The sequence below is a fragment of the Phalangium opilio genome, unplaced genomic scaffold, assembly GCF_054372755.1.
Source record: "Phalangium opilio isolate 3A_F unplaced genomic scaffold, DU_Popi_V2 ptg000014l_1, whole genome shotgun sequence".
Lineage (NCBI taxonomy): Eukaryota > Metazoa > Arthropoda > Arachnida > Opiliones > Phalangiidae > Phalangium > Phalangium opilio.
Window position 1 is genome coordinate 5,718,329 of NW_028324149.1, and position 27,541 is coordinate 5,745,869.

Sequence of the window (27,541 nt, forward strand, 5' to 3'; positions counted from 1 at the left end):
GCTATTTTGGCCGGTTATTCCGTCGTGGGACAAATCCGGCCAAATTAGCGGCCCCCTAGCTCAGGGCTATTTAGGCCCGTTTTTTACTGTATGGTAATTATCCGGCCAAAATAGTCTTTGCCGCGCGGGCCACACTATTTCGGCCGGTTTTTACAACTTAGGCGAAATTAGCGGCCCCTTACTCAAGGACTATTTAGGCCGAGTTTTACGGCCTCTAAAATGTTTCGACCAAAATAGTCATCGCCGCGCGGCCGAGACTATTTTGGCCGGGTTTTCCCTCGTGGGACGAATCAAGCCAAAATAGCGACCATCCTAGCTCAGGGCTATTTTGGCCGGTTTTTATTATCTTGTAAGTTTCCGTCCCAAATAGTCTTTATCGCACGGGGCCACACTATTACGGCCGGTTTTTAAAGCTCGGACTAATTAATAGAAGAATGTTTTCCAATTATGATCAGGCTCAGCTAATTCAAATGAATTAGGCAATTGTAAATAAGTCTTTTAAATATTCGCGTAAGTCTTTTAAATATTCGCGTAAGTCTTTTAAATATTCGCGTAAGTCTTTTAAATATTCGCGTAAGTCTTTTAAATATTCGCGTAAGTCTTTTAAATATTCGCGTAAGTCTTTTAAATATTCGCGTAAGTCTTTTAAATATTCGCGTAAGTCTTTTAAATATTCGCGTAAGTCTTTTAAATATTCGCGTAAGTCTTTTAAATATTCGCGTAAGTCTTTTAAATATTCGCGTAAGTCTTTTAAATATTCGCGTAAGTCTTTTAAATATTCGCGTAAGTCTTTTAAATATTCGCGTAAGTCTTTTAAATATTCGCGTAAGTCTTTTAATTATTCGCGTAAGTCTTTTAAATATTCGCGTAAGTCCGTTAAATATTCGAATAGGTCTACAACATTTCTCCACAAGTCTCTAAAATGTCCCCGTAAGTCTCTAAAATGTCCCCGTAAGTCTCTAAAATGTCCCCGTAAGTCTCTAAAATGTCCCCGTAAGTCTCTAAAATGTCCCCGTAAGTCTCTAAAATGTCCCCGTAAGTCTCTAAAATGTCCCCGTAAGTCTCTAAAATGTCCCCGTAAGTCTCTAAAATGTCCCCGTAAGTCTATAAAATGTCCCCGTAAGTCTATAAAATGTCCCCGTAAGTCTATAAAATGTCCCCGTAAGTCTATAAAATGTCCCCGTAAGTCTATAAAATGTCCCCGTAAGTCTATAAAATGTCCCCGTAAGTCTATAAAATGTCCCCGTAAGTCTATAAAATGTCCCCGTAAGTCTATAAAATGTCCCCGTAAGTCTATAAAATGTCCCCGTAAGTCTATAAAATGTCCCCGTAAGTCTATAAAATGTCCCCGTAAGTCTATAAAATGTCCCCGTAAGTCTATAAAATGTCCTCGTAAGTCTATAAAATGTCCCCGGAAGGCTATAAAATGTCCCCGAAAGGCTATAAAATGTCCCCGAAATTTTGAATATTCTTCTCATAATTGCCTGACCTTTTTCTTTTCGGCAAATTTTAATGGCAAGTTAAAACACGTATCCGCGATTAAGACAAACGTAAGCATTCATTAATCCTATAGGGAACCAAGCACAAAAAGAACATTTTTCGTTCCTCGTGTAAAGTAGACGACTTTCGCCCTTTTAGTTTTACTTCTCGTTACAAATTTTATTGCCTTGTTAAAGGCGCCTGTGGATGATTCAGATTTCGCCAAAACGTCAACTTTTACCCTTGATTTTATCGTTTAAAGCCTCAGGGCTCATATTTTGTTTCTCTGCCCTTTCCCATTGTAGCCACTAAAGTTTAGAGTGGAAATTTTTGTTTCGGCTTACCAAGCTAGAGCGACTTTTATTGACGTTTGTGAACATTTTGTGGACTTTTGTGAATTTTTTGTACACTTTTGTGATTATTTTGTAGCTTTATGGGAATATTTCGTAAACTTATGGACAGGGTTCATACAAACCTGGAAAACAGGGAAAACCTGGAAAAATCAGGGAAATAAATAGTTGACAAAAACCTCCGGGAAAATTCGGGGAAATTTCGAATTTTTAGAAAAATTCAGGGAAATCTGGGAAATTTGCGTCAAACAGGGGCCGAGTAAATTAAGCAAAATGTTCATGAACATACCCTCCATAGGATTAGCATTACACTATACTTTGGAGGTTCAAAACTCTGGCTATATTAGAGATACGGGGATGTCCTTTGATTATGTAATAGCAGAAGGGAATAAGAGAGAAGGGACACACTTTATATCTCCATAATGCTTTACACTCGTAACAACAGTCTTACCAACCTCAAATCAACTACCCTTCACTTATTGGCTATCTAACTTCTGTCGTAGCTGTGACGTCAGATAAGAAGGTGACGTCTCGGTTGACGTATAAAAAGTAGTTTTGTTTACAACTTTACATTGAAGGAGATAAAAATGGCCGAATTTCATGTTGATAAACGAAATCAAGCTGTGCAATTAATTTAGATACACGGGAATTGAGAACATACCAAAATCAGATAATTTGAAGGTAATAAATAGATGAAAACTAATTATTCTGAATTAATATTAAAAAATAAAAATTAGTTTCAATAAAATACATACTTGAGGTTATAATTACACAAGAACGAAACATCGAATGGAGAATGAAAATCTAGCAGACAAATAGGCCGCCTGATACCGCGGAGAACTTAAAGAACTATATTTGCAGTAAATTGGTTAAAAGCTGTGTACTTGCGCAAAGTTTTCGCGGTTTTCTTGAGGTTGGTTGGACTCTCGTTACCAAAGCAGGCTCTAATGTCTCCCTTCTCTCTTATTCCCTTTTGGTAATAGATAGTTTTCACACATGGAGGATTCATACCATTTACACCAGGAGGCCGGGCTATCTGGCGGACAAAGACCGTCTGCTTTTGTCCTCCAGATAGCCCGGCTTCCTGATGTAAATAATATGAATCCTCCATGTGTGAAAACTATCTATAGTCATTGCCCCCCTCCATTAACATTTGCTCCATAGGAGTCCATATACGGGAAAAGCCCCCCAGGGAAGTATATGGGGGAAATCTGGAAATCTCAGGGAAATTTGTTTTCCAAAAGTTGTATGAACCCTGATGGAAATATTTCGTAGATTTATGGAAATATTTCGTAGATTTATGGAAATATTTCGTAGATTTATGGAAATATTTCGTAGAATTATGGAAATATTTCGTAGAATTATGGAAATATTTCGTAGAATTATGGAAATATTTCGTAGAATTATGGAAATATTTTTGAGGAATATTTTAAGACTTACGGGGAACATTTTGTAGACTTATGGAAATATTTTGTAGACTTTTGAGGAATATTTTAAGACTTACGGGGAACATTTTGTAGATTTATGGAAATATTTCGTAGACTCATGGAAATATTTCGTAGACTCATGGAAATATTATAAAAAACGTCTTGGTTTGGACCAAGGCCGAAAAAACAAACGATATGTGTGAGGTTTATCAATTGGCTGAAGTTTCAGATATTGCAATTTTTTAGTTAAAGGGATACTTTCTTTTAATTTCATTGCAATAAATCCCTATAAGGTTAATTTATTTCGATAGATAGACAAATAAGGATTCTGAAAATATATATGTTTTTATATTTTAGTTTAATTAATGATTTTTAAATTACGATTAAAAGATCCAAAATGCTCTTGTTTTGCGATCATCAGGGCACCTGGTGACACAGAGCCGAACCACCGAAAAACGTTACTAGTTCGTCTCTACCAATTTCTCCGTAGTGTTTTTCCTACTGGTAGGGGGATTCATTCTGTGAGCGCAGTATGATACAGATTGACGGGAATTGGTATGGCTGCACACCAAATTCTTCTACTTCAGAAGAACTACCCTCAGATTCGTTTATTATAAATTGTTCCGAATTTTCTGAATCCAAAGAATCAGAGTTCGAACTTTCATCCTCAGATTCAGGACCGGAATGATTAGAAATACTTTCTCGTCTGACATTCTTAAGCATATAAGCAGACGACGATTCACCAGGCAAGCTGACCTAGATTCTCGTTCCTACTACTTTTTACTCCTTAAACGACAGTTTTCATTCCAACTACTACCAACCAATCAGAGGCCGAACTTTACCTACGTAGGTAATGGGTTGAAAATGGTGGCCGATTTTAAATCTGGCGTTCAAAATTTCAATTTTTATTCACGTTTATTTTAATTAATAAATTTTTCTCGCGATTTCTACTGACCCCCATGTTTTTAGGGGTGGTTAATTTATAGAAAACCAATGTTAGTGTGACCAACTCAGATAAAGCCGATTCTATCCCTTTAAATCAATATTAAATTCAATCAACTGATTTTAGTCTTAATCGATCTATTCCCTCTAAATTTATTCAAAAAATAGCATATCTCCGCTTTTTCAAGAACAATTCCATTTTCCGAAAACATTTTATCATGAAATTAATTATTTTGAAGGGAGTACGTGTTGAGGAATTTAATATTGAATATTTGAAATACTGTGTCTAAAAAGACCAAGCGAACTTTGACATAATTCGAAAGGAAGATGTAAATATTTAATAGTGGATGCCAAACCAGGGTGTTGCACGAATTCATACATTTAATTTAGTATATCGAAATGCTACATTTCTAATGTCGCGACTGTGAAAGAAAGATTGCACTGCAATTTCTCTCTTCGTACTTTATACTTTCTTGGGGGGGGGGGTTAAGTTAAGTGTGACCTTCTTCGTTTAACTGGTAATGAATGGAAATGAATACAAAAGCCATTGGTACTGAAACGTATTTCTTTTTATGTAATCTTTACCTATACCTTTGGTTATATTTATACCGATATCAAATTTTTCCAGTGCTACAGATAGCTACCTTTTACAAAAACCTCACAGGATAAACGATGTTGCTTTGTCTTAAGTATACGGCATTCGTTTATTAACTAGTCTGAACAAAATAAATTTAAATTATCATATTTTTTTTAACATCAGTCTTCTTAGCAACTTACCGATTTAAATTTTTTTTTGATGCAAACTTGAAAATTTGTCAAGCCAGCAACAATTAAAACTATGTCCGTCAAGGTACTTACACGAAATCCCTTCAAAATAATTAATTTCATGATAAAATGTTTTCGGAAAATGGAATTGTTCTTGAAAAAGCGGAGATATGCTATTTTTTGAATAAATTTAGAGGGAATAGATCGATTAAGAGTAAAATCAGTTGATTGAATTTAATATTGATTTAACTAAAAAAATTGCAATATCTGAAACTTCAGTCAAATGATAAACCTCACACATATCGTTTGTTTTTTCGGCCTTGGTCCAAACCAAGACATTTTTTATAATATCTGTCACTTCAGTCTTAATGTAACTAAATTTTGAATAATTATGTTTGCTTTACCGTCATACATTTGGGGTTGATCTATTTCTAATTGCTTAAAGAAGTACTTCAGTATCGTTAATTACATTTAACTTATATCCAATAACATTGATTTCGATAAGCATATAATGTTGCACTTTATTTATGAAAGAAGCTTAAAAACGACGGTATTTCAAATATGGAAGAAAAATATTTGTTTCGTACACTGTACACTGTATACATATACAGTGGTGTCGAGATCAGACCAACAGCTTCCTTTATGTACAACCCCCAATACTGCCAACGGGTGATGTCATACTAAATTATACAGGGTGTAAATAAATGTTTAGAACTCATGTTTTATTGTATGCAAGTGACAACGAGAATACTGGAGAATGCAACAAACTATTTTAAAGCACTGTCCTACGATTAGTCTTAGAACGTAGGCCTCAAATTACAACCTCTTAACTGTTTGGTAAACACCTCAACGTAAATATTCGACGTTTCTACCATTGTGGTTTAGGCACTCTTCCAGACGACTGTCCATGTCTTGCAATACATTTGCAAGCAGTAAACTCATGACGCATGGTAAGACTAATGGTATTGCCGTCTTACGAAATCCTCGTCCGTTAAGGCTTGATGTAGGGGGTATGATAATGCCGGTAATGATGCCCTTGTAAACTGGCACAAACAGTAGAATGGCTTAGTGCAACTTCTTGTTCCACCGCTCTACTATTAGCATGAATTGGCTTCAAAACGTGCTACGATGTCAAAATCTATATCCTCATTACAGACTATACAGTCTCTTCTACGTTCACGATCTTGCACTACCGAAATCACGAAGGTGCTCGCCAATGTTGGAAAAGGTGCTTCGCACCGGAAGTTGTCGGTGTGGAAACCGTTCGGCATAAAGCACTGCCTTTAGTTGAACGTTACTGCGACCTTCACCCAAAATAAACATCCTGTCAAATTTGTCCTGGTTGGAATAGGTTGGCATTTTGCTAGGAAACGAGACTGACTACTGTAATTCTACTACTTAAAGGGCTCTTTCGGACCCTTAGACACATGGCCCCGCGGATTTCCGAACCCCTCTACCTAGCCAGAGAGAGGGAGAGTACTGAGGAAGATCGTCTATGAAGAGGGGATGGAAATCCGCGGGGCCATGTGTCTAAGGGTCCGAAGGAGCCCTTTAACTCCCACACTGAAGACCATGTATATGAGAAGGGACCGGAAGTACCTCAAAGTTGAGTTTTCAAAGATTGTCAGATTGAGCAGGTCATGGGATTTAAAGTGATGAAGGTCGCTTTAACGTTCAACAAGTGACACCGCGGTATGTTTTTGGTGCTCCAATGTCCTCACCCGATAGGTCCAAGCAATTACCATCCCGTTTTTTCGGCCCAGCGTTGCGGTATTGCCGGTCCCATTAGAAATACAAGGTCTGTACTGTTACAATTGTAACAATACTCCTGTTAAAAAGGCACACATACTGTACCCCCCCCCTCCCCCCAAAAACACTTTTAAATTTCGCGCCTATTCAATAGCTCTCTTTTCAATATGGGAAAAATGATTTTAAAAGACAATTTTTTTAAGTGTAAGAATTAAACAGGAAAATGGAGGCTGAGTGAAAGATAAGTGTAGTTTTAATTATAATTTGTTAGTTTAATTATAAGGTATCCATGAATTTACCAAAAACATTCCTGTTTTGGGTTAATTTCACATTAATTATACTTGATTAAGTTTAATTTAACGGTTTATCTAGTGTGGATTTAGTTTATAATACAAGTTTCAATGAAATAATAACTTTAATTGCAATTACTCTAAAATATGTATGCGCTTTTGATGCATTTTTATGATGAATTAAATTAATTCGAAAGTGAAATAGGAAACATCTGTGGCTGTGCGAAAAACTTGTGTTGTTTTAATCTTAATTTGAGCGCAGTTCGGGAGAGTCGATTAAGCTTAAAAGTATAATTTATTGGAATTTTTTACCCTAATTGGAACGTTTTGTGCAGTTTAACATTTTTGCCACAGTCATTATTTTACCCTAAACTTTTGAATTTCGCGCCAATTAATGTACTTTAAACATAGTTGAAATTAACTGAAGTGTGAAATAGAAAACATCGGGATTTACCAACGGCTTGGGTAGTTTTAATCTTAATTAAAGAGTTTATTTAAAAGTTATTTGAGCTTTTAATCCAAAAAATGAATATTTTTGGTTTAATTTCACGTTAATTATATTTAATTGATTTAAAATTAACGTAGGATTGTGTTTCGGCAGTGTACATTTAGGTTATAAATGACTTTCAATATATACTTAACCTTAATTGCAATTTTTAGTGGGTTTTGACTCTTATTTTACCTTAAACTTTCGAATTTCGCGCCTATTAATGTACTTTAAAGATAATTTAAATTAACTAAGTATGAGATAGAAAACATGGGGCTATACTAACAGCTTGTGCAGTTTTAATCTTAATTTAGTATTTTCTTTCAAAGTTACTCGAGTTCTCATCCAAATATGTATATTTCATGATTAAATTCACGTTAATTATACATAATTAAGTTGAAATTAATGAAGGATTGAGGTTTGGCAGTGTTGATTTAGCTTATAAAATGAGTTTCAAATCACCTTAATTGTAAAGTTTAGAAGAGTTTTTCATTCTTGCCAACACAATGTGTTCAATTTTTATCATACCACGTGCTAAATTTGCGGTAACATAAAGATCATCTATAACATATGTTAATGAATGATGTGATTCTATAGTTTAGCAACTTTGGCTTCAATAACAGTAATTAAATTAAATACCTAAACAATTCATAGCAATTTAGACAAATAAACAAACGGCAATGTGAACTGTGGAGATAGCCAACAACGTAACCCTCCGTTGCTGACGTGGTTACGTTGGAAAAATCTGCGCCAATGAAAACATGGAAATTATTTGACTAATTAAATTACATAACGACACTGTCCTCCTGGATTAATCAGCACCACTGTTACTTATATTTATGAATTAACAAAATCCACTGTTGGTAACAAACAGTTAAACTGTGCTAACGTAAACACCACAACTCTTTAACTGCCGTAACGAAAACCTATTAAACTTTTTGTCATCTTACCAGTAGTATTTTGAACTTTTCGATCTTTTCACAGGGTGTAAAGCACTATCTTTATTTCAACACGTTAATAATTTGAATAGGTATGCCATTTTTTACATCAAATTGGAAGCGCAACGGTAAATACAGCATAAAAAACCTAGGGTTAACGGGTTAACCCGGTTAGGCCATGTTTCTAGCATAAAATTGAGCAGACTATACATATACAGGATTCCAAAACAAATGAGAGCCGGAAATCAGCCTTTTTAATAATCTTCAAAGAAAGAGGAAAGACACTATATGAGACTATAATTACATACAGTAACTAAAATAGGGTAATGGCAGCCCTCTGCCTTCGACTGTATTAAGCTCTATGAGGAAATAACATGGGGTGCCATTAGTCTATACAACTTAAGCCTTGGCCGTAAAGAACGTCGAAAAGCTTACTTTAAATGATATAAAAACTTCTATTAACTGTAATTATTTACCTGAATTACTTTTCTAGACGAAAATTCGACCTGATGACGACGTATTTCTTATTAAGGGTGCTACAGTTAATTAGAAAATACATATAAAGGTGCTCAAGCTCGGATGAAATACCAGCGTCTACTGCTAAGAAATTAGGAAAATCAGCAAGAAACCCAACATTTGAAATTTGTCAACGTAACTTGTTAGCACCCACAAACCTAGGCCCTTCTAGTTGTCAACGAGAACGAAATGAAGAAATAGGTTTAAGAGCGCTATAAGGTTAGGCTGACATCTGACCCAAAAGTAATTTTTTGACGTACTATCTTAATTAGTTAAATTACAAAAATTAGAATTCATTAACTAAAAATCGAAACAGGGAAGTTTCTCATTTAAGAAATGCTTGTTAATTTAGAAGTATTCCGAAAACTAACTTCGCTATACTTTTTCCGTATGTCCTATGACCATTTCGTTAATTAAACGAAAATTTTTTAATGCTTTTTCTATGGGACGCTAACCCTAAAAACTGTGAATTTTCCTTTAACATTACGGAAGGGTGTCATGTCATATCTACAAGGGCCTACCGGCCCTGTAGAATTTCGTAGACTCATGGAAATATTTCGTAGACTCATGGAAATATTTCGTAGACTCATGGAAATATTTCGTAGACTCATGGAAATATTTCGTAGACTCATGGAAATATTTCGTAGACTCATGGAAATATTTCGTAGACTCATGGAAATATTTCGTAGACTCATGGAAATATTTCGTAGACTCATGGAAATATTTCGTAGACTCATGGAAATATTTCGTAGACTCATGGAAATATTTCGTAGACTCATGGAAATATTTCGTAGACTCATGGAAATATTTCGTAGACTCATGGAAATATTTCGTAGACTCATGGAAATATTTCGTAGACTCATGGAAATATTTCGTAGACTCATGGAAATATTTCGTAGACTCATGGAAATATTTCGTAGACTCATGGAAATATTTCGTAGACTCATGGAAATATTTCGTAGACTCATGGAAATATTTCGTAGACTCATGGAAATATTTCGTAGACTCATGGAAATATTTCGTAGACTCATGGAAATATTTCGTAGACTCATGGAAATATTTCGTAGACTTATGGAAATATTTGGAGACTTTCGGGGACATTTTACAGACTTGTGGAGAAATTTTATAGCCTTATGCGAATATTTTACAGACTTATGCGAATATTTTACAGACTTATGCGAATATTTTACAGACTTATGCGAATATTTTACAGACTTATGCGAATATTTTACAGACTTATGCGAATATTTTACAGACTTATGCGAATATTTTACAGACTTATGCGAATATTTTACAGACTTATGCGAATATTTTACAGACTTATGCGAATATTTTACAGACTTATGCGAATAATTTACAGACTTATGCGAATATTTTACAGACTTATGCGAATATTTTACAGACTTATGCGAATATTTTACAGACTTATGCGAATATTTTACAGACTTATGCGAATATTTTACAGACTTATGCGAATATTTTACAGACTTATGCGAATATTTTACAGACTTATGCGAATATTTTACAGACTTATGCGAATAATTTACAGACTTATGCGAATAATTTACAGACTTTTGCGAATATTTTACAGACTTTTGCGAATATTTTACAGACTTTTGCGAATATTTTACAGACTTTTGCGAATATTTTACAGACTTTTGCGAATATTTTACAGACTTTTGCGAATATTTTACAGACTTATGCGAATATTTTACAGACTTATGCGAATATTTTACAGACTTATGCGAATATTTTACAGACTTATGCGAATATTTTACAGACTTATGCGAATATTTTACAGACTTATGCGAATATTTTACAGACTTATGCGAATATTTTACAGACTTATGCGAATATTTTATAAACTTATGCGAATATTTTATAGACTTATGCGAATATTTTATAGACTTATGCGAATATTTTATAGACTTATGCGAATATTTTACAGACATATGCGAATATTTTATAAACGTATGGTAAATATTTTATCGCCTTATTTACAAATGGCTAGTTCTAATGAATTAGCTAATCATAACCAAGCCATTCTCACTGTTGTCAGGTGAAATGACGTAATTTCCGGTGAATGGGACCATCAGGAGTCTCTGGGAACTCTTTCTCAAACTATGGAGAATTTGCGACCATTACCTATAAGCATAAGTCTATTATGTAAAGTCCCCATAAGTCAGAAACAAAGTCAATTTAAGTCAAGAGCAAATGCCCCTAATGAAGGAAGCAGGTAAGGAAATTTCATCGCCCCCTGTCGAACTCGGGAGGTACCACAAAGCGGAGCTGACGTAATCGAATTTCGTATTGCGCATGTCTTAATCGTAAAGATTGAATCGTAGGCAGGTTTAAAAATGGCGGCGACCAGGAATGGAGCTGGGAGGTATTAGCCTAAACTAAAGTAGTATTTAAATGAAGAAGTGCATTTAATTATCACATAAAGAGGTAGAATGTATTCAAGGTTAGTAGAAAACAATTTGCACGAAAAGTATCTAGTGTTACTATTAGATTAACTTCTTAACACCATTTAAGATGTTCAATCTGAAGTTAAGCCTTGCCATTTAAAGTCTTATCAATAAAAACTGCCAGATCCATTACTTCAGTCAGTTAACTGAAAGTGTAGCTTGTTTTCATCTTGTAACTTAACTTAATCCTCCACATAAAGATGACAATGACCGCTTTTATTTGTCTCTGCCATTATATTTAAAGTATGCGACATGATTTTACCAAATAAACAGCAATGTAAACGGTACCCGCCGCCGTGAAAAAGTTGAAAGTCCTGTCCTAACTTCCGGTATAACCAAACAGCCTAGGAATTATAGATGGCGCTTTTATCGTACCCGCCAAATTTTCAAAATGTTAATACGAGTACAATGCCGGTAGTATAGGACCTAATTGGGGACTCATACTTATGGGGACCTTACATAAAAGACTTATGCTATAAGTATAAGTTCATAAGATATGTTCCATAAGTTTGAAACTGGTTATTGAGAGCTTGTCATGAGGTGACGTAGGTTGAACCTCATAGATTCTCGTAAAGCGACGCCTGGTAAGGCGCTGTCCAAGGCTTAGTACAGACTAAATAGGAAGATGGACTGCAAAACCGAGTATAGTCAATTCTCGAGTTGTTCTCGAGCTAGCTCTCATAAAGCCACTAGCATTACGAAGTATAGGTAGTGTCATACTTATGGAACATATCTTATAAACTTATGCTATAAATAATGTAACTGGAAAACATTCTTCTATTAATTAGTCCGAGCTTTAAAAACCGGCCGTAATAGTGTGGCCCCGTGCGATAAAGACTATTTGGGACGGAAACTTACAAGATAATAAAAACCGGCCAAAATAGCCCTGAGCTAGGATGGTCGCTATTTTGGCTTGATTCGTCCCACGAGGGAAAACCCGGCCAAAATAGTCTCGGCCGCGCGGCGATGACTATTTTGGTCGAAACATTTTAGAGGCCGTAAAACTCGGCCTAAATAGTCCTTGCCTAAGTTGTAAAAACCGGCCGAAATAGTGTGGCCCGCGCGGCAAAGACTATTTTGGCCGGATAATTACCATACAGTAAAAAACGGGCCTAAATAGCCCTGAGCTAGGGGGCCGCTATTTTGGCCGTATTTGTCCCACGCCGGAATAACCGGCCAAAATAGCTCCACTCTACTCGTAGACTATATTGGCCGGTTATTCCGGCTAAAATAGTGATCGGGGCAATGGCCGCTATTTTAGCCGGAAAGACCGGCCAAAATAGTCTTGGGCTAATTTGGCCGGAAAAACCGGCCAAAATAGACTCGGCCAATCTTTAAGCCCCATCTATGTCTGCGAAAATCTTATCACCAAACTAACAACTTACTAATCAACAAATATAGAACGCATTTTTCTTGTCACACTTATCATTATTGTTAGGTAATGATATTTTTAATTAAAACCCCCACGTAAATTTATGTAATTCTAAAAAGTGGAAATAATAAAATTTACTTACAATATTAATGATCTAGCTGTTGTGAATCCACATGTAATTTAGTTCAATAATGTCTTTAACAGAAAAAAAACACTTCCTTGTACTTTGAAAATGTTCAATTTTTAAAAGTTCTTCAGGAACTTCGCCACTTATTATTGACTAACTAAAGACGCGCGTTCTGGTCAAGTTCTTTGTCTTTGGTCCTCAGTTCCCGCCCAATTTTGGGCTAACAAAGGCTTAACTTAAAAACTTGTTGCTAGAAAAGTTATAACACTTAATAAATTGAATAAACAATTATTTTATATAGTTATCTTAGATGTATCATTACCATATAATGCTTTCGTTTTTGAAGTTTAAACGGTTAATTGCCAGATCGTGACTTTGACGCAAAATTAACTTTGAGAATCGAGATTCTGACAAAGAAACAAAAGCAAAACTAAAAAGTAGGCTTAAGCCGGAAAGAACAACCGCGCTGCTAGCCTGCTAGTCTCGCTGAAATCAAGGCGGCAAAAATATTTTTAGATCGATGGTGCGTTGGGTCCAAAGTTTTTTAGATACCGGAAAACCGGACGTTTAAGGTTTGAGAGTCTTAAAAAGCAAAATAATGGTTTGTTCGTGTAGTGAATCTGAACGCCGTCTGCTTTTACATTGTAGTTATGTCTAGCCCTAGTCTGATGCCGTTATAAAATAAAATTTTTTCCAATCAGTTATTTTCCACCATGGAGTATTATTACAGTAGGCGTAGCTACAATATTAGACTCCTTCAAGGATAAAAACATTTTCACTCTAGTGAAACTACTCCATGGAAAATATAGATGGCAACCAGAATTCCAAGCAGAGTGGGAAATAAGGCGGTGGCACAGGGCAAATGACCAGTTTAAATATTGCCTGGACCCGTTTATAAATTAAATCGGAGGGGGGTCAGTGGTCCACGGGACCACTAATAAAATTCAAGGGTAACCAGACTCCAGACATTATCTCAACTATTTTAATTATCCACTTCAAAAGTTTAGCAGACGATGCACTCTGGTTAATGGTCATGGACCAGTTTATTTATTCCAGACCATGGGGGGGGGGGTTGCTGGCCCGACGTCCAGTTTTAAAAAATCCTTATCCTGGATTCCTGATTCCAAGTCAGCCGTCCATCACAGGCTTGGAAATAAGGTTTATTTCTGAACTAGTCCTTCGGACCAGTGACCCCTGATGTCTTAAATGTGAAACTGGTCCCGGGACCAGTGACCCTTCCCCAATTTATTTTTCTACTGGTCCCAGGACTTGTGGTTGTTCTCTCTTCTAAAAAAATCTCTCTCGGCTTAGGGTTGTATACACAACTGGACTCCTGGAGTCGAAATTTATGTTAAAATGAAAATAATTAAAGAGGTCCACATATCAATTTTTAATAAAAGTAGGAATTAATAAACTGGTCATTGGGACCAGTGACCCTCGCGTTTTGAATAAAAAAGTGGTCCAAGCTATTAATAAACTGGTTTTTGACCTGTAAACCTGTCTTATTTCCTAGCCTGATTCCAAGTCAGCCATCATCATTGACAGTGTGGGAAATAAGGATTTTTTTTAAAACTGGACCTGTGGCCAGTAGATTCTAGGTATGTTAATTAAAAAACCGGCCACGGTGCCACCTACCACTTTTAGCCTCAAAAATCAGGCTTTCGAAATTTAGGGCCAAATTATCTATTCTGGACAATATTTGCTTGGGCGTAGGCTTAGTAGGTTAGTTTTTATAGTTATGGGTATTTAAAAATATTGGAGTCTTAAATTAAGAACTATAAGTCTTTATTGAGTAATGCTAAATTAAAAAATTCGGCCCGTAGGGAGGGAGTTGACACTCCATTGCTATCTTCCCATAGACTCTAATACAATCAAAGGCAGCAGGCTGCCTTTCCCTAGAGACCAGACCCAAACAAGACTACCGAGAGATTATCTTCCCTTTAGCCATGCTTAAGCTAACTGCAAAAATCACTTCATCTACAGATTCTACACTGTGTAGAGCGTAGACAGACATACGAAACCCACCCATAATCCCACTCCCACATACACAATTCAGGCCAAGCAAGCAAACAGCATAGAAGCAAAGACGAGACAATCTTAGGGATTAACATAGTATTTATTTAATGATCCAAAATCTTGAGGGGGAAAACTTTGAATTAATTAAGTGGCCACCAGGGCCAGTAGACCCCAAAGCGTTTAATTTTTAAACTGGCCCAGGTAATTTTTAAACTGGCCATTGGCCTGTGAAAGTGCCTTATTTCCCACACTGGCGTAAATTAAGCTAATAACGACGAAACGAAACATTTTTAGAGTTATTTTCGTATGAAATGGACGATTCTGTTGTCAGTTGTGATATAAAACCCAGAGAACACAACCCTTTTATATCACAATTTCGATCAAGAGAATATTAAACCTAACAACATGTGTCCTCATTTTATACAATATTAAAAGCATCTGTTCTGTCAAAATGTCACATTTATCAATTGATTTATATATATATATTTAAATATTTATAATTTAATTACATCGGGGATAATAATAGCATGAGGGTCTTAATTTTGAATAAAAAAAGAAAACGGCTAATGTCGGTTTCTGATGGTTTCCAGCTCTCTAAACAGGCTAGGAAATAAGACAGGTTTACAGGTCAAAAAACCAGTTCATTAATAGCTTGGACCACTTTTTTTATTCAAAACGTGAGGGTCACTGGTCCCAGTGACTAGTTTATTAATTCCTACTCTTATTAAAAATTGATATGGGGACCTCTTTAATTATTTTCATTTTAACATAAATTTCGACTCCAGGAGTGCAGTCGTGTATACAACCCTAAGCCGAGAGAGATTTTTTAGAAGAGAGAACGACCACAAGTCCTGAGACCAGTAGAAAATTAAATAGGGGAAGGGTCACTGGTCCCGGGACCAGTTTCATATTTAAGACATCAGGGGTCACTGGTCCGGAGGACTAGTTCAGAAATAAAGCTTATTTCCAAGCCTGTCTCTAAATGTTTTTTTCCTTAAGTGAGCTCTTATTGGCTAGTTCAAACCCACGTGATCTTTGTTTTTTAAACTTCAAAATTCAAACAGGCTCTTTGTGTCATACTGTCGTTGCGCGCTGGATGAAATCATTCCCTGACAAGGTTCTGAACGGTTAATCGCGATTAAATTGATTAGTTAATCATTAAAGCGTTGAGATTTATGATAACTACTTAAAATAGTTTAAGTTTTGTTGCTCAGAGGTAAATATATTTACTTAATGTTATAATTAGACCTAAATTTTAACCACTATTTGAAGTACTGTTTGACCAACCGCGTTTGTAATGAGTTTTAATTAAGATTTAATGTTTTAATTATACCAATCACCAATTAATTTTTAAAATAGGCTTAAGATGGATTGGTCTGCCTCAGAGTGGAAGCAAGGCCTACCTGGCCCAGCTTTGCAAAAAATAAACGCTTTAGAAGAACAATGCGGAAAGTTGATTAAAATTAATCAACAGAAACGCCAACTACCGGATCAGCTTGAACAAGTGGTACAGAAACACAAACAAAAGGTAAGCTCTTTTTATAATATCCCTTACTTATTGACAAGCCACAGCTGGAGTATGTATATTATTAAATTACACATAAGATGACTTTTTGTGATAAAATAAAACGGCAAAAAAATTATTTTTCAAATTTATTGAGTTTTGACATTGCAATATTTACAAATTCAAATTTCGCGGGAAATGAAGCCAGGCTTCATAATTACTTGCCTTCAAATTGAAGTTCAAGTTTAGAAAATTATTGGGAGTGAAACAATGGATATAAAATTTTTAAATTAGGTTCAAAATGAAGCCCAAAATATGATTCACGCCTTATAAAATCCCCAGAGTTGATAAAAATCGGAAACATTTTGAAAACGACTCCTAATTAAAGGTAGAATCCAGTTTCGAAACCATTTTCCATAGGAATAGCATTAGAAACTTATTTTAGCTCGTCCCGAGTTGTCCCGGCTTGCTTAAACGAAAACATGGCCAAGGCTTAGCAACAATAATTTATTGAAAGCGAAATACTTGGTAGGATAAATAAGTACGATTTACGCTACTGGCTAAAACGAGGGTTGTAGAAAGAAACTAAAATAGCAATATTGTATAACAGGTGGCAATAAACAAGCAATAATTTGGAAAAGGCAGCAATATTTTGGATTTAAATCTATCAAATTTGGTAATTTTTAATGAAGGGGGTATTTTATTCGGCTGATAATAACAAAAACAACAGGGGCTCACTTACTTTTCTACTACAAAGACAGGATTGTTGCAGTCGTCCTTCTCCTGGCTATTAAATTCATGCAAGGCACCCAAAATAGATCTTCGCTTTGATGAAGCCATAATTAAAATTAACTTTAATAGTTAAATATTCGGCAAAACTATTTTTATGGTAAATTTCGCAAGTTAACGCGAGAACTAAACTGAATGATCTGAATCATAAACGGTTAGGGCGCTTTTATATTCAACCCATTGCAGTGTTGCCAATGTTCAAACTGTCAATTTCCCACCGCCTAAAGAACAGCCAGCCTTTGGCAGCTTGAAGGAGAGAGTAATGGAGTGGAAACCCCCATACCTTAAGCGTTGCCTTTGTACCCCCACCTACGGCACCATAGTCCTCCCATCATCCCCAGCGGTTAGGTAGGGTCGTGCCGGACGAAATTGTAAAGGACGCTCCCTCTATCTCAAAAATAGAAGCTAGTTCTCATTCAAATAAAATGGCGCTACGCGGCAGCACTTAGCAATCGCCTACGGAAAGGTAGGGGCGTGCGCGAGGTACACTGGGAGAGATATGGTGCCGCAGGTCGCCCATCATCATTTCCAATCCATCTGACTCCCTTATCCCTGTTGGCAGTGCCTCTTGGAATATCTCCTCTCTCCAGTGACCCAGGCTAGGAAATAAGACAGGTTTACAGGTCAAAAACCAGTTTATTAATAGCTTGGACCACTTTTTTTATTCAAAACGTGAGGGTCACTGGTCCCAATGACTAGTTTATTAATTGCAAATCTATAGGAGAACAAGGGTGGGGACCAGTCTGGAGACCAGTTTATTATTTCGGAAACTAGGGGGTCACTGGTCCCAAGGACTAGTTTAAAAATTATGCTTATTTCCCAGCCTGCTCTCCACTCGACGCACTGTCATCCGCTAGGGCTTGTGCCACGCCGTTTTCCACGGCGTAAATATTGCTCCATGGTGGCAGATTGCGGAAAGAAGCCAATAGAAATCGGCAGGCGGGCTGAGGCTCTCTCTCATTGGCTGACATTTTTTGATCAGTTATAGCAGAACGTTTGAATCACATCTGCCCGCGCTGCCGATATTTGGCTTCTCATTTCGTTTCGCGTCGCATTCGCGCTAAGGAATTAGTCCGGATTTTTTGATATTTAATTGAGATTATTATTGAGTTTAGCGCGGTCAATCTTGGCGGCCGCAAAAATGTCCACGGATCAAGCAGCATCAGATAAAATAAAAGTTGCCGTTAGAGTCAGGCCTCTTATTGAAAGGTAATAATTAGCACGATATTACGTCTATTTATCGGGCCTAATTTTAATTTTAATCCGGCAACTGTTGTGTTAACTTAGTTCAATGGTGAGGGGGGGGGGTTAGGGTACATTTTATTTATTTGTATAATTTGCATGGAGTTGATATTGTAAAGTCAAAGGTAAAGTGAACTAGTGATTTGTGTACACCGCCGTTTAGAACGCCTTTTTATAGGCATAGATGGCGTTAGTGTTCTTCGTGTTCAATACAACGCGCGCTAAATTCAAAAAGGTTTTATGACGTGCGGCTAAATGCGCACCTGTTTTGGTTATTGTTAGGGGTGTGCGAGCCCTGAATTTTCAGTTTCGAGCCGAGCTTTGATTTTCTTATCGAGCTCTCGAGCCTCATCGAGCTTTGCAAACCCATCTTTCACACAGTCGAAATAATCCCATATTTTGCTTTTACGGGGCCGCTTGATTCAAAATTTGGTCTTCATTGTCTTGATCACTATTTTGAATTAGTTCTTGACTATTTTCGAAAGTTGGATCGTCTTGACTATCTAGGCTAACATCTTGACTATCATCTATGCTAATATCCCGACTATCTTCTTCGCTGGCTTCCATATCAGAAGCTTTAATGTTTGTTAGTCTCTGATTATCTGGTATCTTTAACTTTTTAGTGAGTTTTAAATTGTTTTATACTAGTTTTGAATTCTGTTTATACTAGTTTTGAATTCTGTTTATACTAGTTTTGAATTCTGTTTATACTAGTTTTGAATTCTGTTTATACTAGTTTTGAATTCTGTTTTATACTAGTTTAGAATTCTGTTTTATACTAGTTTAGAATTCTGTTTTACTAACTTTTAATTCTAATTTAAAATAAATTCTACAAACCGACCAAACTTCCCATTATCCCTGAAGCTTCACCAAAACAAAGGACTTTCTACCACCGAATGGCAAATCGCCTATTGAAATAATTTCACGTGCTTTCATGCATGCTACATATCAAACTAAAGAGCCAATCAAAAGTCTTCTTAGAACTGCTTCTGTGTCACACTATTTCAAGAGCCAATAAGAATTAAGCTTACTTAAACCCCTGCGCAGATCGAAAAAGTAGGATTTCGCGCATCCAGGGTTTTTGAGAGATGGTTGGGAACTCAATTTTGGCTATCGAGCTTTAATCGAGCTTTGGGCCAAGGCTCGAAAACTTATCGAACTTTTCAAAAATCGCTTATCGAGCTTCGAGCCGAGTACTCGGCTCGAAGCTCGATCGAGTACTCGAACCTTTTCGAGCACTCGCACATCCCTAGTTATTGTTAAGTTTTATCAACTGAATAAATTCCCCCCCTTTTCAAAATGTTACTAAATTGGGTACGTTTTTACGGAAAAATATTACTTTAGCTCGCACATTCAAAATACAGTTTTTCCAATAAATATAATTTCTTGGATGTTAATTATAAGATAATTAAATTTTAGTCACGGAAACTATTTTGATCGATATTTTCATGACCATAAAAACCCAACTAGTTCCTTCTTCCTAGCCACCAAATACCATAAAATATTTAAAAATATAACCTAACCCGACCCGACCCGACCCGACCCTCCCAAGTCTTACCGCTGTTTTGGTAGCCATATTGGGTAGTCTCAGCTTCGTTCTTGCTTTAAACCCACCAATATGGCAGCGTAAATTATGTCACGAGACTCGGCTCCTACTCCAACTGAAAGCTCCCTATATTGTTATTTTAGTTTCTTTCTAACCAAATGAGAGTCGCGCTTTCAGCCATTAGTGTTTTAAGCGTCAACTCCTAACAGTCCGACCTAGTTAGATCATGGAGCCCCCCTTTAACTATTAAAGTTTCCTAGGGAGAAAAACAGCAACGTTTCCGTTCATTGGAAAGTAAATCCGCCAAACGAGATTTATCGAATTGATTCCAACGATTGCCTTATTCCCGGGACGGAGCATGTTTTTGGTAAGTTCTCCCTTGGATGGTAGGCGAGGGAGGAACTCGTTTTTGACGATAAAACTCTGTCAGATCGCGTCTTCTCCTACGTGGAAAGCAATTTGGACGTTTATATCGAGTTGTGCAAAGACGTCGTCAACTCTGTCTTTAACGGAATTCATGGAACCATTTTCGCCTACGGACAAACCTCGTCCGGGAAAACGTTCACCATGAGCGGCGACGGAATCGAGCCGGGCGTCATCTTGCAAGCCATCAACGACATTTTCAGTTTAATCGAAACTGTAAATAACATTTGAATATTCCATTAACCATCGTCGCTCGAGCATTTGTTTAATGTCCATTGATCGTCGTCAGGTTCCCGAACGCGAGTACTTGTTGAGGGTTTCCTACATGGAGATATACAACGAAGTCATCTCCGATTTGTTGGCCAATTCCCCGACGACTTTGAAAATCCAAGAAACCAGCGTCAGTCATTAAAAAAATTTCGGATTAAACTCGGGAATAATTAAAATTCATTTCGTTTCGCACTTAGACTGGGGAGGTTTATGTTGATGGGCTGAAAGAAGAGGTGGTTTCGACTCCCGACGATGTCTTGGAGCTTTTACGTCAAGGACAGGGTACGCGCGTCTTAAGTCGACTTAAGTCTGGAGTTGAAATAGATTAAATTAGTTTTAAATGAATTTTAGAGAAACGTCAAGTTGGGGAAACTTGTATGAACCGCTACAGTTCCAGATCTCACGCCATTTTCAGAATGGTACTTTAAATACTTTAGCGCCTTAATGTCGGTTAAATTGATTAGACGTCATTTTTGGTTGACAGATAATAGAGAGCAAACTTTGCGATTCGGGTAACGAGGGCGCCGTCCAAGTCTCTCATCTTGTAAGAGCGAAACCGTCGTTTCGCGTCTTAAAAATGAATCGCACTCTAATTAATCATTCTTGTAGAATTTTGTTGATTTGGCGGGATCGGAGAGAGCGGGTCAAATGGGGACGACGGGTCACACCTTCCAAGAAAGCGTCCAAATCAATAAGTCTCTCTTTAGTCTGGGAACGGTCATCAAAACATTAAGCGAAGGGTCACTAACTATAACTACTCGTTAAGTATTAATGAATTAGTTAATACTTAATCCGTATTTATTCATTAGGAAAAGGGCTTTTTATCGCAACTCAAAGTTGACGCGAATTCTCCAGAATTCCTTGGGGGGGAACGCCAGAACGGCCATTATTTGTAACGCCACCCCAACCTCCGTCGACCAGACATTATCGACACTCATGGTCAGTTGTCCCTTCAGCGCCCCCGTTTAATTAAAAATAACTTCGTGTTGGGTGGGTCATTTCATTTCATTTGGTGTTTAGTTCGCTCGAAGAGCCAAGGACATTTGCAATAAACCTAAGGTGAACGAAGTGATGAGTGACCAAGCCCGACTCCGAAGTCACAAACGAAAGATCCAAGAACTGGAGAAAGAACTGAAGGTGCGTGTCAGACTGACCACGCAACGTCCGACTCTTTCTTTTTTTGCTGATAACTTTTGTCGTTCTCTTGACCGGTCAGTGTTTAAAGAGCGATCGCGCCAAAGAAGAAGTGGAAAAGGAGCTGGAACGAAAGGACAAAAGGATCCAAGAACTGGAACAATTGGCCAAGAATTTGAATGCCAACGTTTTGGTCTCCAGTTTGACACCCAGAATGGTACGTCTAATACCCTTAATTGATGATGACGTGTTTGAATAATATCTGGATCGAGAGTGAGTGAGTGACCTTTTGTCCAGATTATGAGAAAACAAAGGAGGGAGACGTGGGGCGGTCATATCGAAGGATTTGGGGGGTGCGCCGCCCCTAGCGTCGTCAGCGCCAATTTCAACTTGTCCAACAGATTAAATTCCCATTCTCAGTTGAATTTGCAGGCGGGGGCCTCGCCTCCCTTAAGGAGGACCTCGTCCATCATTGACCAAATAATCGGTCTGTAACCAAAGACGCTCTTTAAAATCGCGTCTCTCTTAATTACCGGCGTTTCTTTTAATTGGTATAGACGCGTTTAACCAATCGAATGCCGACTTGACCAACGTCTCGACGCTAGGGCCGTGCAGACTATTCGTTACTATTTGGTCGGACCAAATAATTTGGTCAAAATTGACGTTTACTATTCGCACCGACGAATCGAATAATGATTTTCAAAATTCTAGAATACCAAATAATGAGCTTCGAAAAACCGACTATTCTATAGCGGATAAAACCACGAGAAAATGAATGTTTTTAACAGTCTATTGACCAAATTATTTGGTATTCGCAAATAGATTTTGAATTTTTCTGTTGATTTTGTGAATTTGAGGGCGCTGCCTTTGAGATAGGAACATAAATGTTATGCTCCTATCTCTATGGGCGCTGTGATAGTGTCCGCTGGACCGTGGCCTCATAGATGACGCGACTCAGCAGACACAGCCTTAAAATTCTGACGTGGCTACTGTTAAGTATTACCCGCGTTCACCGAGTCGCGTGATCTAGGAGGCTATAGCTGAAATCAGCCACTCAGTCTTTAGAAGTTCATTAAACGTTTTAAGGGGTAATGGTTATTATCAACTTCTCGCTGCGAAGCTAACTATATGGAACTTCATAACAATATGTCACAGTATACCTATTAAAAATACCCTTGCAAAGAGAGTAGGGATATATTGACAACTAACCTAATTTTGATTAAAATAAAACCTTTGATTCGTTCAAAAATACGTTTTCAGCTGTTCAATAGTACCTTTCCGTGTCCCATTATTTATAAATTTGAAATTTGGTAGAATAGTTTTATAGAAATTTAAATTTGGTCGAATTTTTGAACTTCACACTATTTGGTCAAATTATTTGGTCATTTTCCTATTCCGAGCCGAGAGATGGCTCCCAAAAACACTGCTATTTGGTATTCGACGAATACCTTAAAAAGTACTATTCGCGCAGCCCTACAAGAATAAAAGAAGTTCCCAGGTGCAAAAAAGAACAAGATGACCCAGTCATATTACTTTTTACCGCCTTCTAGTGACAAGAATTAGTATTACTTAATACATTATAAGATGACCCCAGCTAATTTAGAATTTCGGGGTTTTTTTTCATTGTTTATAAAATAGCATTCCTATTATGAATAAAATCAGTCTAGTAATAAACTACAGTAACTTACTCATTAGGTTCATTTTAAACTTAACCTACAGAACTTTATCTTAATTAAATTACAGAATAATATTTATTAAACTAGGGTTGGTACTGGTAAATGTGAACGATTCTATTTTTTCTTTAAAATTGTGTAGCTAATTTTTGGACGGCTTAAATTCCTTTTAAAAGGGCTCTATTTGTAGATATAAGCTTTAGCAAGAGTTAAAATAATCCCACGATAACAAACCTTTAATCGTTAGATAGAACACGTTTTTCACTATAAAATTGATATTAATATCTGTGGTTTCGATTCGGAATTCGATTTTTTAAATAGAGTTGGAAAAAACCAAGTAAAAATTGCAAATGTTTCAAGGTTAATTAGAATCCTTTTTAAGCTATTTTACTAAAAAATAAAAAGTAAAAGTGGTGTATGAAATCTACGTTCGGATAATATTAACTTTAAAATACATCATTGACCTAAAAAAGACTCAAATTTCGCGCCATTAGTAAGTTTATCAATTTAGCGGTAAGAGGGCGGTAGCTACCACTACTTATTGGGCGGGAAAGCGAGAAAACGAGACAGCTGTTGTGCGAGGTATCGAAAAAAAAAAAATTATTGAACATTTTGACTCGGCTATTGTCAGGGGCGTCGGAAGCCGGGGGCAGGGTGGGCTCAAGCCCCCTCGATTTTTGAACCTGGGGGGCTGAGCCCCCTCAGAATTTAGGCCAAAAAAATAAGTATAAATAATATAAATGTTAATAATACCAGTAAAAATAAATAGATTATAAAATATTATATTATCAGAAGCCGATTAGGCTTTACACATGAAGTACGTAACATGTGCCTTGGGGAGCTACACGATATTCTCTAAGCTCCTAGGAAAGAACCTCCCCTTACGCGGAGGGAAATAGTTCAGTAACGCGGCTCCTTCGGATCCATCCGATCCTTCCGCCTAAAGAACCGATTTACCACGTACCTAAATTTGAGAACTACTATAAAGACTGAGTAGGGTGTCTAAAATATTCTTTAAATAAAACTGTTCACAATACCAAAGATTATTTGGGAGTAAGGCGTTAAAATGTTATCAATCTGGGTAGCTTTTGCTTGGACTATTTAAGACGCCGTGCATCTGTTTTTACGAGGAATGTTTTCTGTTCTCGCGGTTACGGCGAGCTCAGCCGCCGGCGGCTCGGAAATCGGTATACCGCTGTTACCTAGACAAGGCCTAGTGCATTTTTAGAGTCTATTATTATTCGCAGAGCTATTTTTCTGTTGAAATTGGGGAACTAGTATAAATATTGAGTAGGGTGTCTAAAATATTCTTTAAATAAAACTGTTCACAATACCAAAGATTATTTGGGAGTAAGGAACAAAGATCCTATCAATCTAGGTAGCTTTTGCTTGGCCTATTTAAGACGCCGTGCATCTGTTTTTTAACGAGGTATTTTTCTGTTCTCGCCGTTACGGCAAGCCCGGCCGCCGGCAGCTCGAGATGCGCCGCTGGGCCTCAGCCGCTGATATCTAGCCAAGGCTTAGTGTAGTTTTCGTGTCTAATTTTATTCGCAGAGATATTTTTCTGTTGAAATTTAAAGAAAATTTTATCATATTTAGTTGAAGACTAAGTAAAGGTCTCAAAACATTTCGAAACTTGAGCTTTAAAACGTTGTATATTTTATAACGACTACGGAACGGTACCGCAAATTCGCCTTCCGGGCCTCCCGATTATGTCGACGGCGAGGTCGAGTCGAGGTCCCATGCAAGAAAATAGTAATAGCCGTCGCCGATTGGTCTGGCATTAAAGAGGTTATCTATGGTTAGGGGCTCATGATTGGTTAAAAGCTTTTTTGTTCGTCTGCTTAGTTTTTACTTCGGGAATATCATGAAATCCATGGTCAAAGCTATGGAAAAGTGGGACTTACGTACTTTATGTGTGAAGCATAATCCGCTTTTGATATTATTCAGCTGTGATTAGGTGATCCCCGTCGCTCAAAAACAAAAAAAGGCATAAGTTTCCACCCCTCTCGACAAGTGCTAGGCCCCGGGTGAAAAATATTTTTGTCACTCTCGAGAGAGTTAGGCCTATAATAGACCCCCACTGCCAAGACAATGAAAACCCCCTTTCCTAAATAGGCCCGATCCACAATGCGGATAGAGTAGATTTTACTTGCTTTTCTCAAAATCTCACTAGGGGCTATTCACAAATGTTCTATGGCAAAAATCGTCCAATTTTGATACTTCTCTCAATTTGAGCAAAGAGAATATACCAAGAGGAGCAGAAACTTTGTAAATAGGGACCGGCTCTGAATTTGGAGAAACTAGTTCCGGTTGTTCACGTGACCGTGTCGTCAACTTAAAAATTACCTTTTGTACGTCAACGGTCAACCCAGAGATCAACCCTTTGCCACCATTAAAAATTAGTAGCCGACATAATTTAACCAATAACATTGTCCAAAATGTCAAAGAACAAAATCTGTTCTTGAGTGGTTAACGAAACGAACTGATTTAACAAATATTTCAAGTAATAAAGACAACCAAAGTATTGAATTATTATTATTGGGTGAGAGGGGGGCTCACGTCCTTGCACCGATGCCAGAGGCATATTGTGCACCCTCATATTCAGGCCTTGAAGAGACCTGTGGCCGCGGTGTAGCGTAGAATTCGTTCCACCGTTATGCAAGAGACCCGCGAGGGCTCCACAGTATGTAAATCGAAGTGTTCTAATCTGAGTGAGGCGAAGTAATCGCACTCGCACAGTATGTGAGAAGGAGTTTCTTCCTTCTCCCGACACGACCGGCAGAGAGGGTCGTCAGCAAGGCCCATCAGATGGAGGTGTCTATTTAGCCGACAGTGTCCGGTCAAAAGACCGGTGGCCAGCCAAATATTCCATCTGCTATTCCCTAGCCCTAGACCTGCAGGGGCCATTGACAAACTGTTTCGTCTGTCTCTGGCCCTCACCCTCCATATTATACCAGAGCTTATTTTGAACGACAGTCAACCTGTCATGCAGACTCCGTCTAGCGTATGGGGACGATCCGGTGCCGCTCCCGAGAACTTGGCCTTCGCCCCCTTTTAGCAAACCTATCGGCTTGCTCATTGCCATGATGTCCGCTATGCTCCGTTACCCAGTACTGTACAACTGGACCCTGTTGCGGGACGCCAGTCGCGCAAGCAGATCAAGGCAACTGCGCATAAGTTGAGAAGTTATCTGACACTGGTTCAGCGCTTTCAAGGCGGCCTGACTCTCAGAGTAAATTCTCACAGTCCCCCCCGAAAGAAAGGCTGCATATAGTGCTTGCTCAAAGTGAATTTTCATTTATTCGATATTAACTGCAAATATTTTTTACGTTGAAACGGATTATAATTACCGTGCGTAATACTTGACTATGCTTATAAGTTTCTCTTTTTTAAAATGACTAATGGGTCAATAAGTGAAACTTAAAACCAGTAGAATTTACCCAGCTTACATCGAAACAAAATTTATAATTGCATTTTGTTTGATTGTGTACGTGAATAAGGACATCCCTGATTTCATGTCCACCTTTGCTTCAAACTTTCCCATTATTCAAGGATTTTTCTCAAACACACATAAGGCCAGCTAAAATTCTCAGCCCCCACAGGTTCAAAAACGTTCCGACGCCCCTGGCTATTGTTTTAACTATATAATCCTATTACCACTTATCACATCTGCGTAAACTTTAATCTAGGTGCATGAATTTAGGCCCTACGTAATGGTAGCTCCTTCAGGGTTGCCACGGAATTTTCAGAACCAAATTCCCTGACTTTTCCAGGTTTTCCCTGACCTTTTTCTCAGATTTTCCCTGACCTTTTAGGCCGAAAGTGTGAGTGTTTACTGCACGTTTTAAGTGGTTATAATTAAATAAACTCTCAACATTAAGTTTTCCCATGTATTTGTTGCACCAAAACAAATAAGAAACATTTTAACTATAAATAACAGTCTAAGAGAGCATTTACTTTACAAAAACAATTCTAGACATTTTTAAGGGAGTTTTCTGTGTTAAGAGAGGATGCGAGGAGAAACTTTCATT

General features: G+C 37.5%; 2 protein-coding genes and 1 long non-coding RNA gene across 7 annotated transcripts in view; 1 reads left to right on the plus strand and 2 right to left on the minus strand.

Annotated features, from left to right (window-relative positions):
* The window catches only part of LOC149705380 (centromere protein F-like), a 23,201-nt gene extending 9,294 nt beyond the window's left edge, over positions 1-13,907 (minus strand). Inside the window, exons 1-2 of one of the 3 annotated variants that reach the window (XM_089865542.1) lie at positions 13,233-13,907; positions 12,926-13,160 (exon numbers count right to left, since the gene is read on the minus strand). The gene's annotated coding sequence lies outside the window, so the exon portion shown is untranslated. Of the gene's footprint in view, positions 1-8,903; positions 9,037-12,925; positions 13,161-13,232 lie in introns of those variants that run through there. The other 2 variants (XM_089865538.1, XM_089865540.1) reach the window with 2 other exon arrangements.
* Positions 13,908-15,988: 2,081 nt separating this feature from the next.
* Positions 15,989-23,107, plus strand: LOC149705381 (uncharacterized). Of its 2 annotated transcripts, XM_089865536.1 has the most exons (14): positions 15,989-16,142; positions 16,286-16,454; positions 20,268-20,374; positions 20,438-20,646; positions 20,720-20,830; positions 20,898-20,982; positions 21,052-21,119; positions 21,185-21,244; positions 21,310-21,440; positions 21,510-21,639; positions 21,721-21,837; positions 21,917-22,051; positions 22,132-22,321; positions 22,392-23,107. In XM_089865536.1, the coding sequence occupies exons 4-14, from the start codon at positions 20,575-20,577 to the stop codon at positions 22,607-22,609; spliced, it is 1,317 nt and encodes a 438-aa protein (XP_089721662.1). In that variant the 5' UTR covers positions 15,989-16,142; positions 16,286-16,454; positions 20,268-20,374; positions 20,438-20,574; the 3' UTR covers positions 22,610-23,107. The 2 variants fall into 2 exon arrangements, with proteins under 2 accessions (XP_089721662.1, XP_089721661.1); XM_089865535.1 differs by lacking the exons at positions 15,989-16,142; positions 16,286-16,454 and adding an exon at positions 18,216-18,428.
* Positions 16,567-18,089, minus strand: LOC149705382 (uncharacterized). Of its 2 annotated transcripts, none has more exons than XR_016381576.1 (2): positions 17,173-18,089; positions 16,567-16,895 (listed from the first exon to the last, which is right to left on the minus strand). It is a non-coding gene; the product is annotated as an uncharacterized LOC149705382 (long non-coding RNA). The 2 variants fall into 2 exon arrangements; XR_016381577.1 differs by having other exon boundaries at positions 16,567-17,094.
* Positions 23,108-27,541: the final 4,434 nt, after the last annotated feature.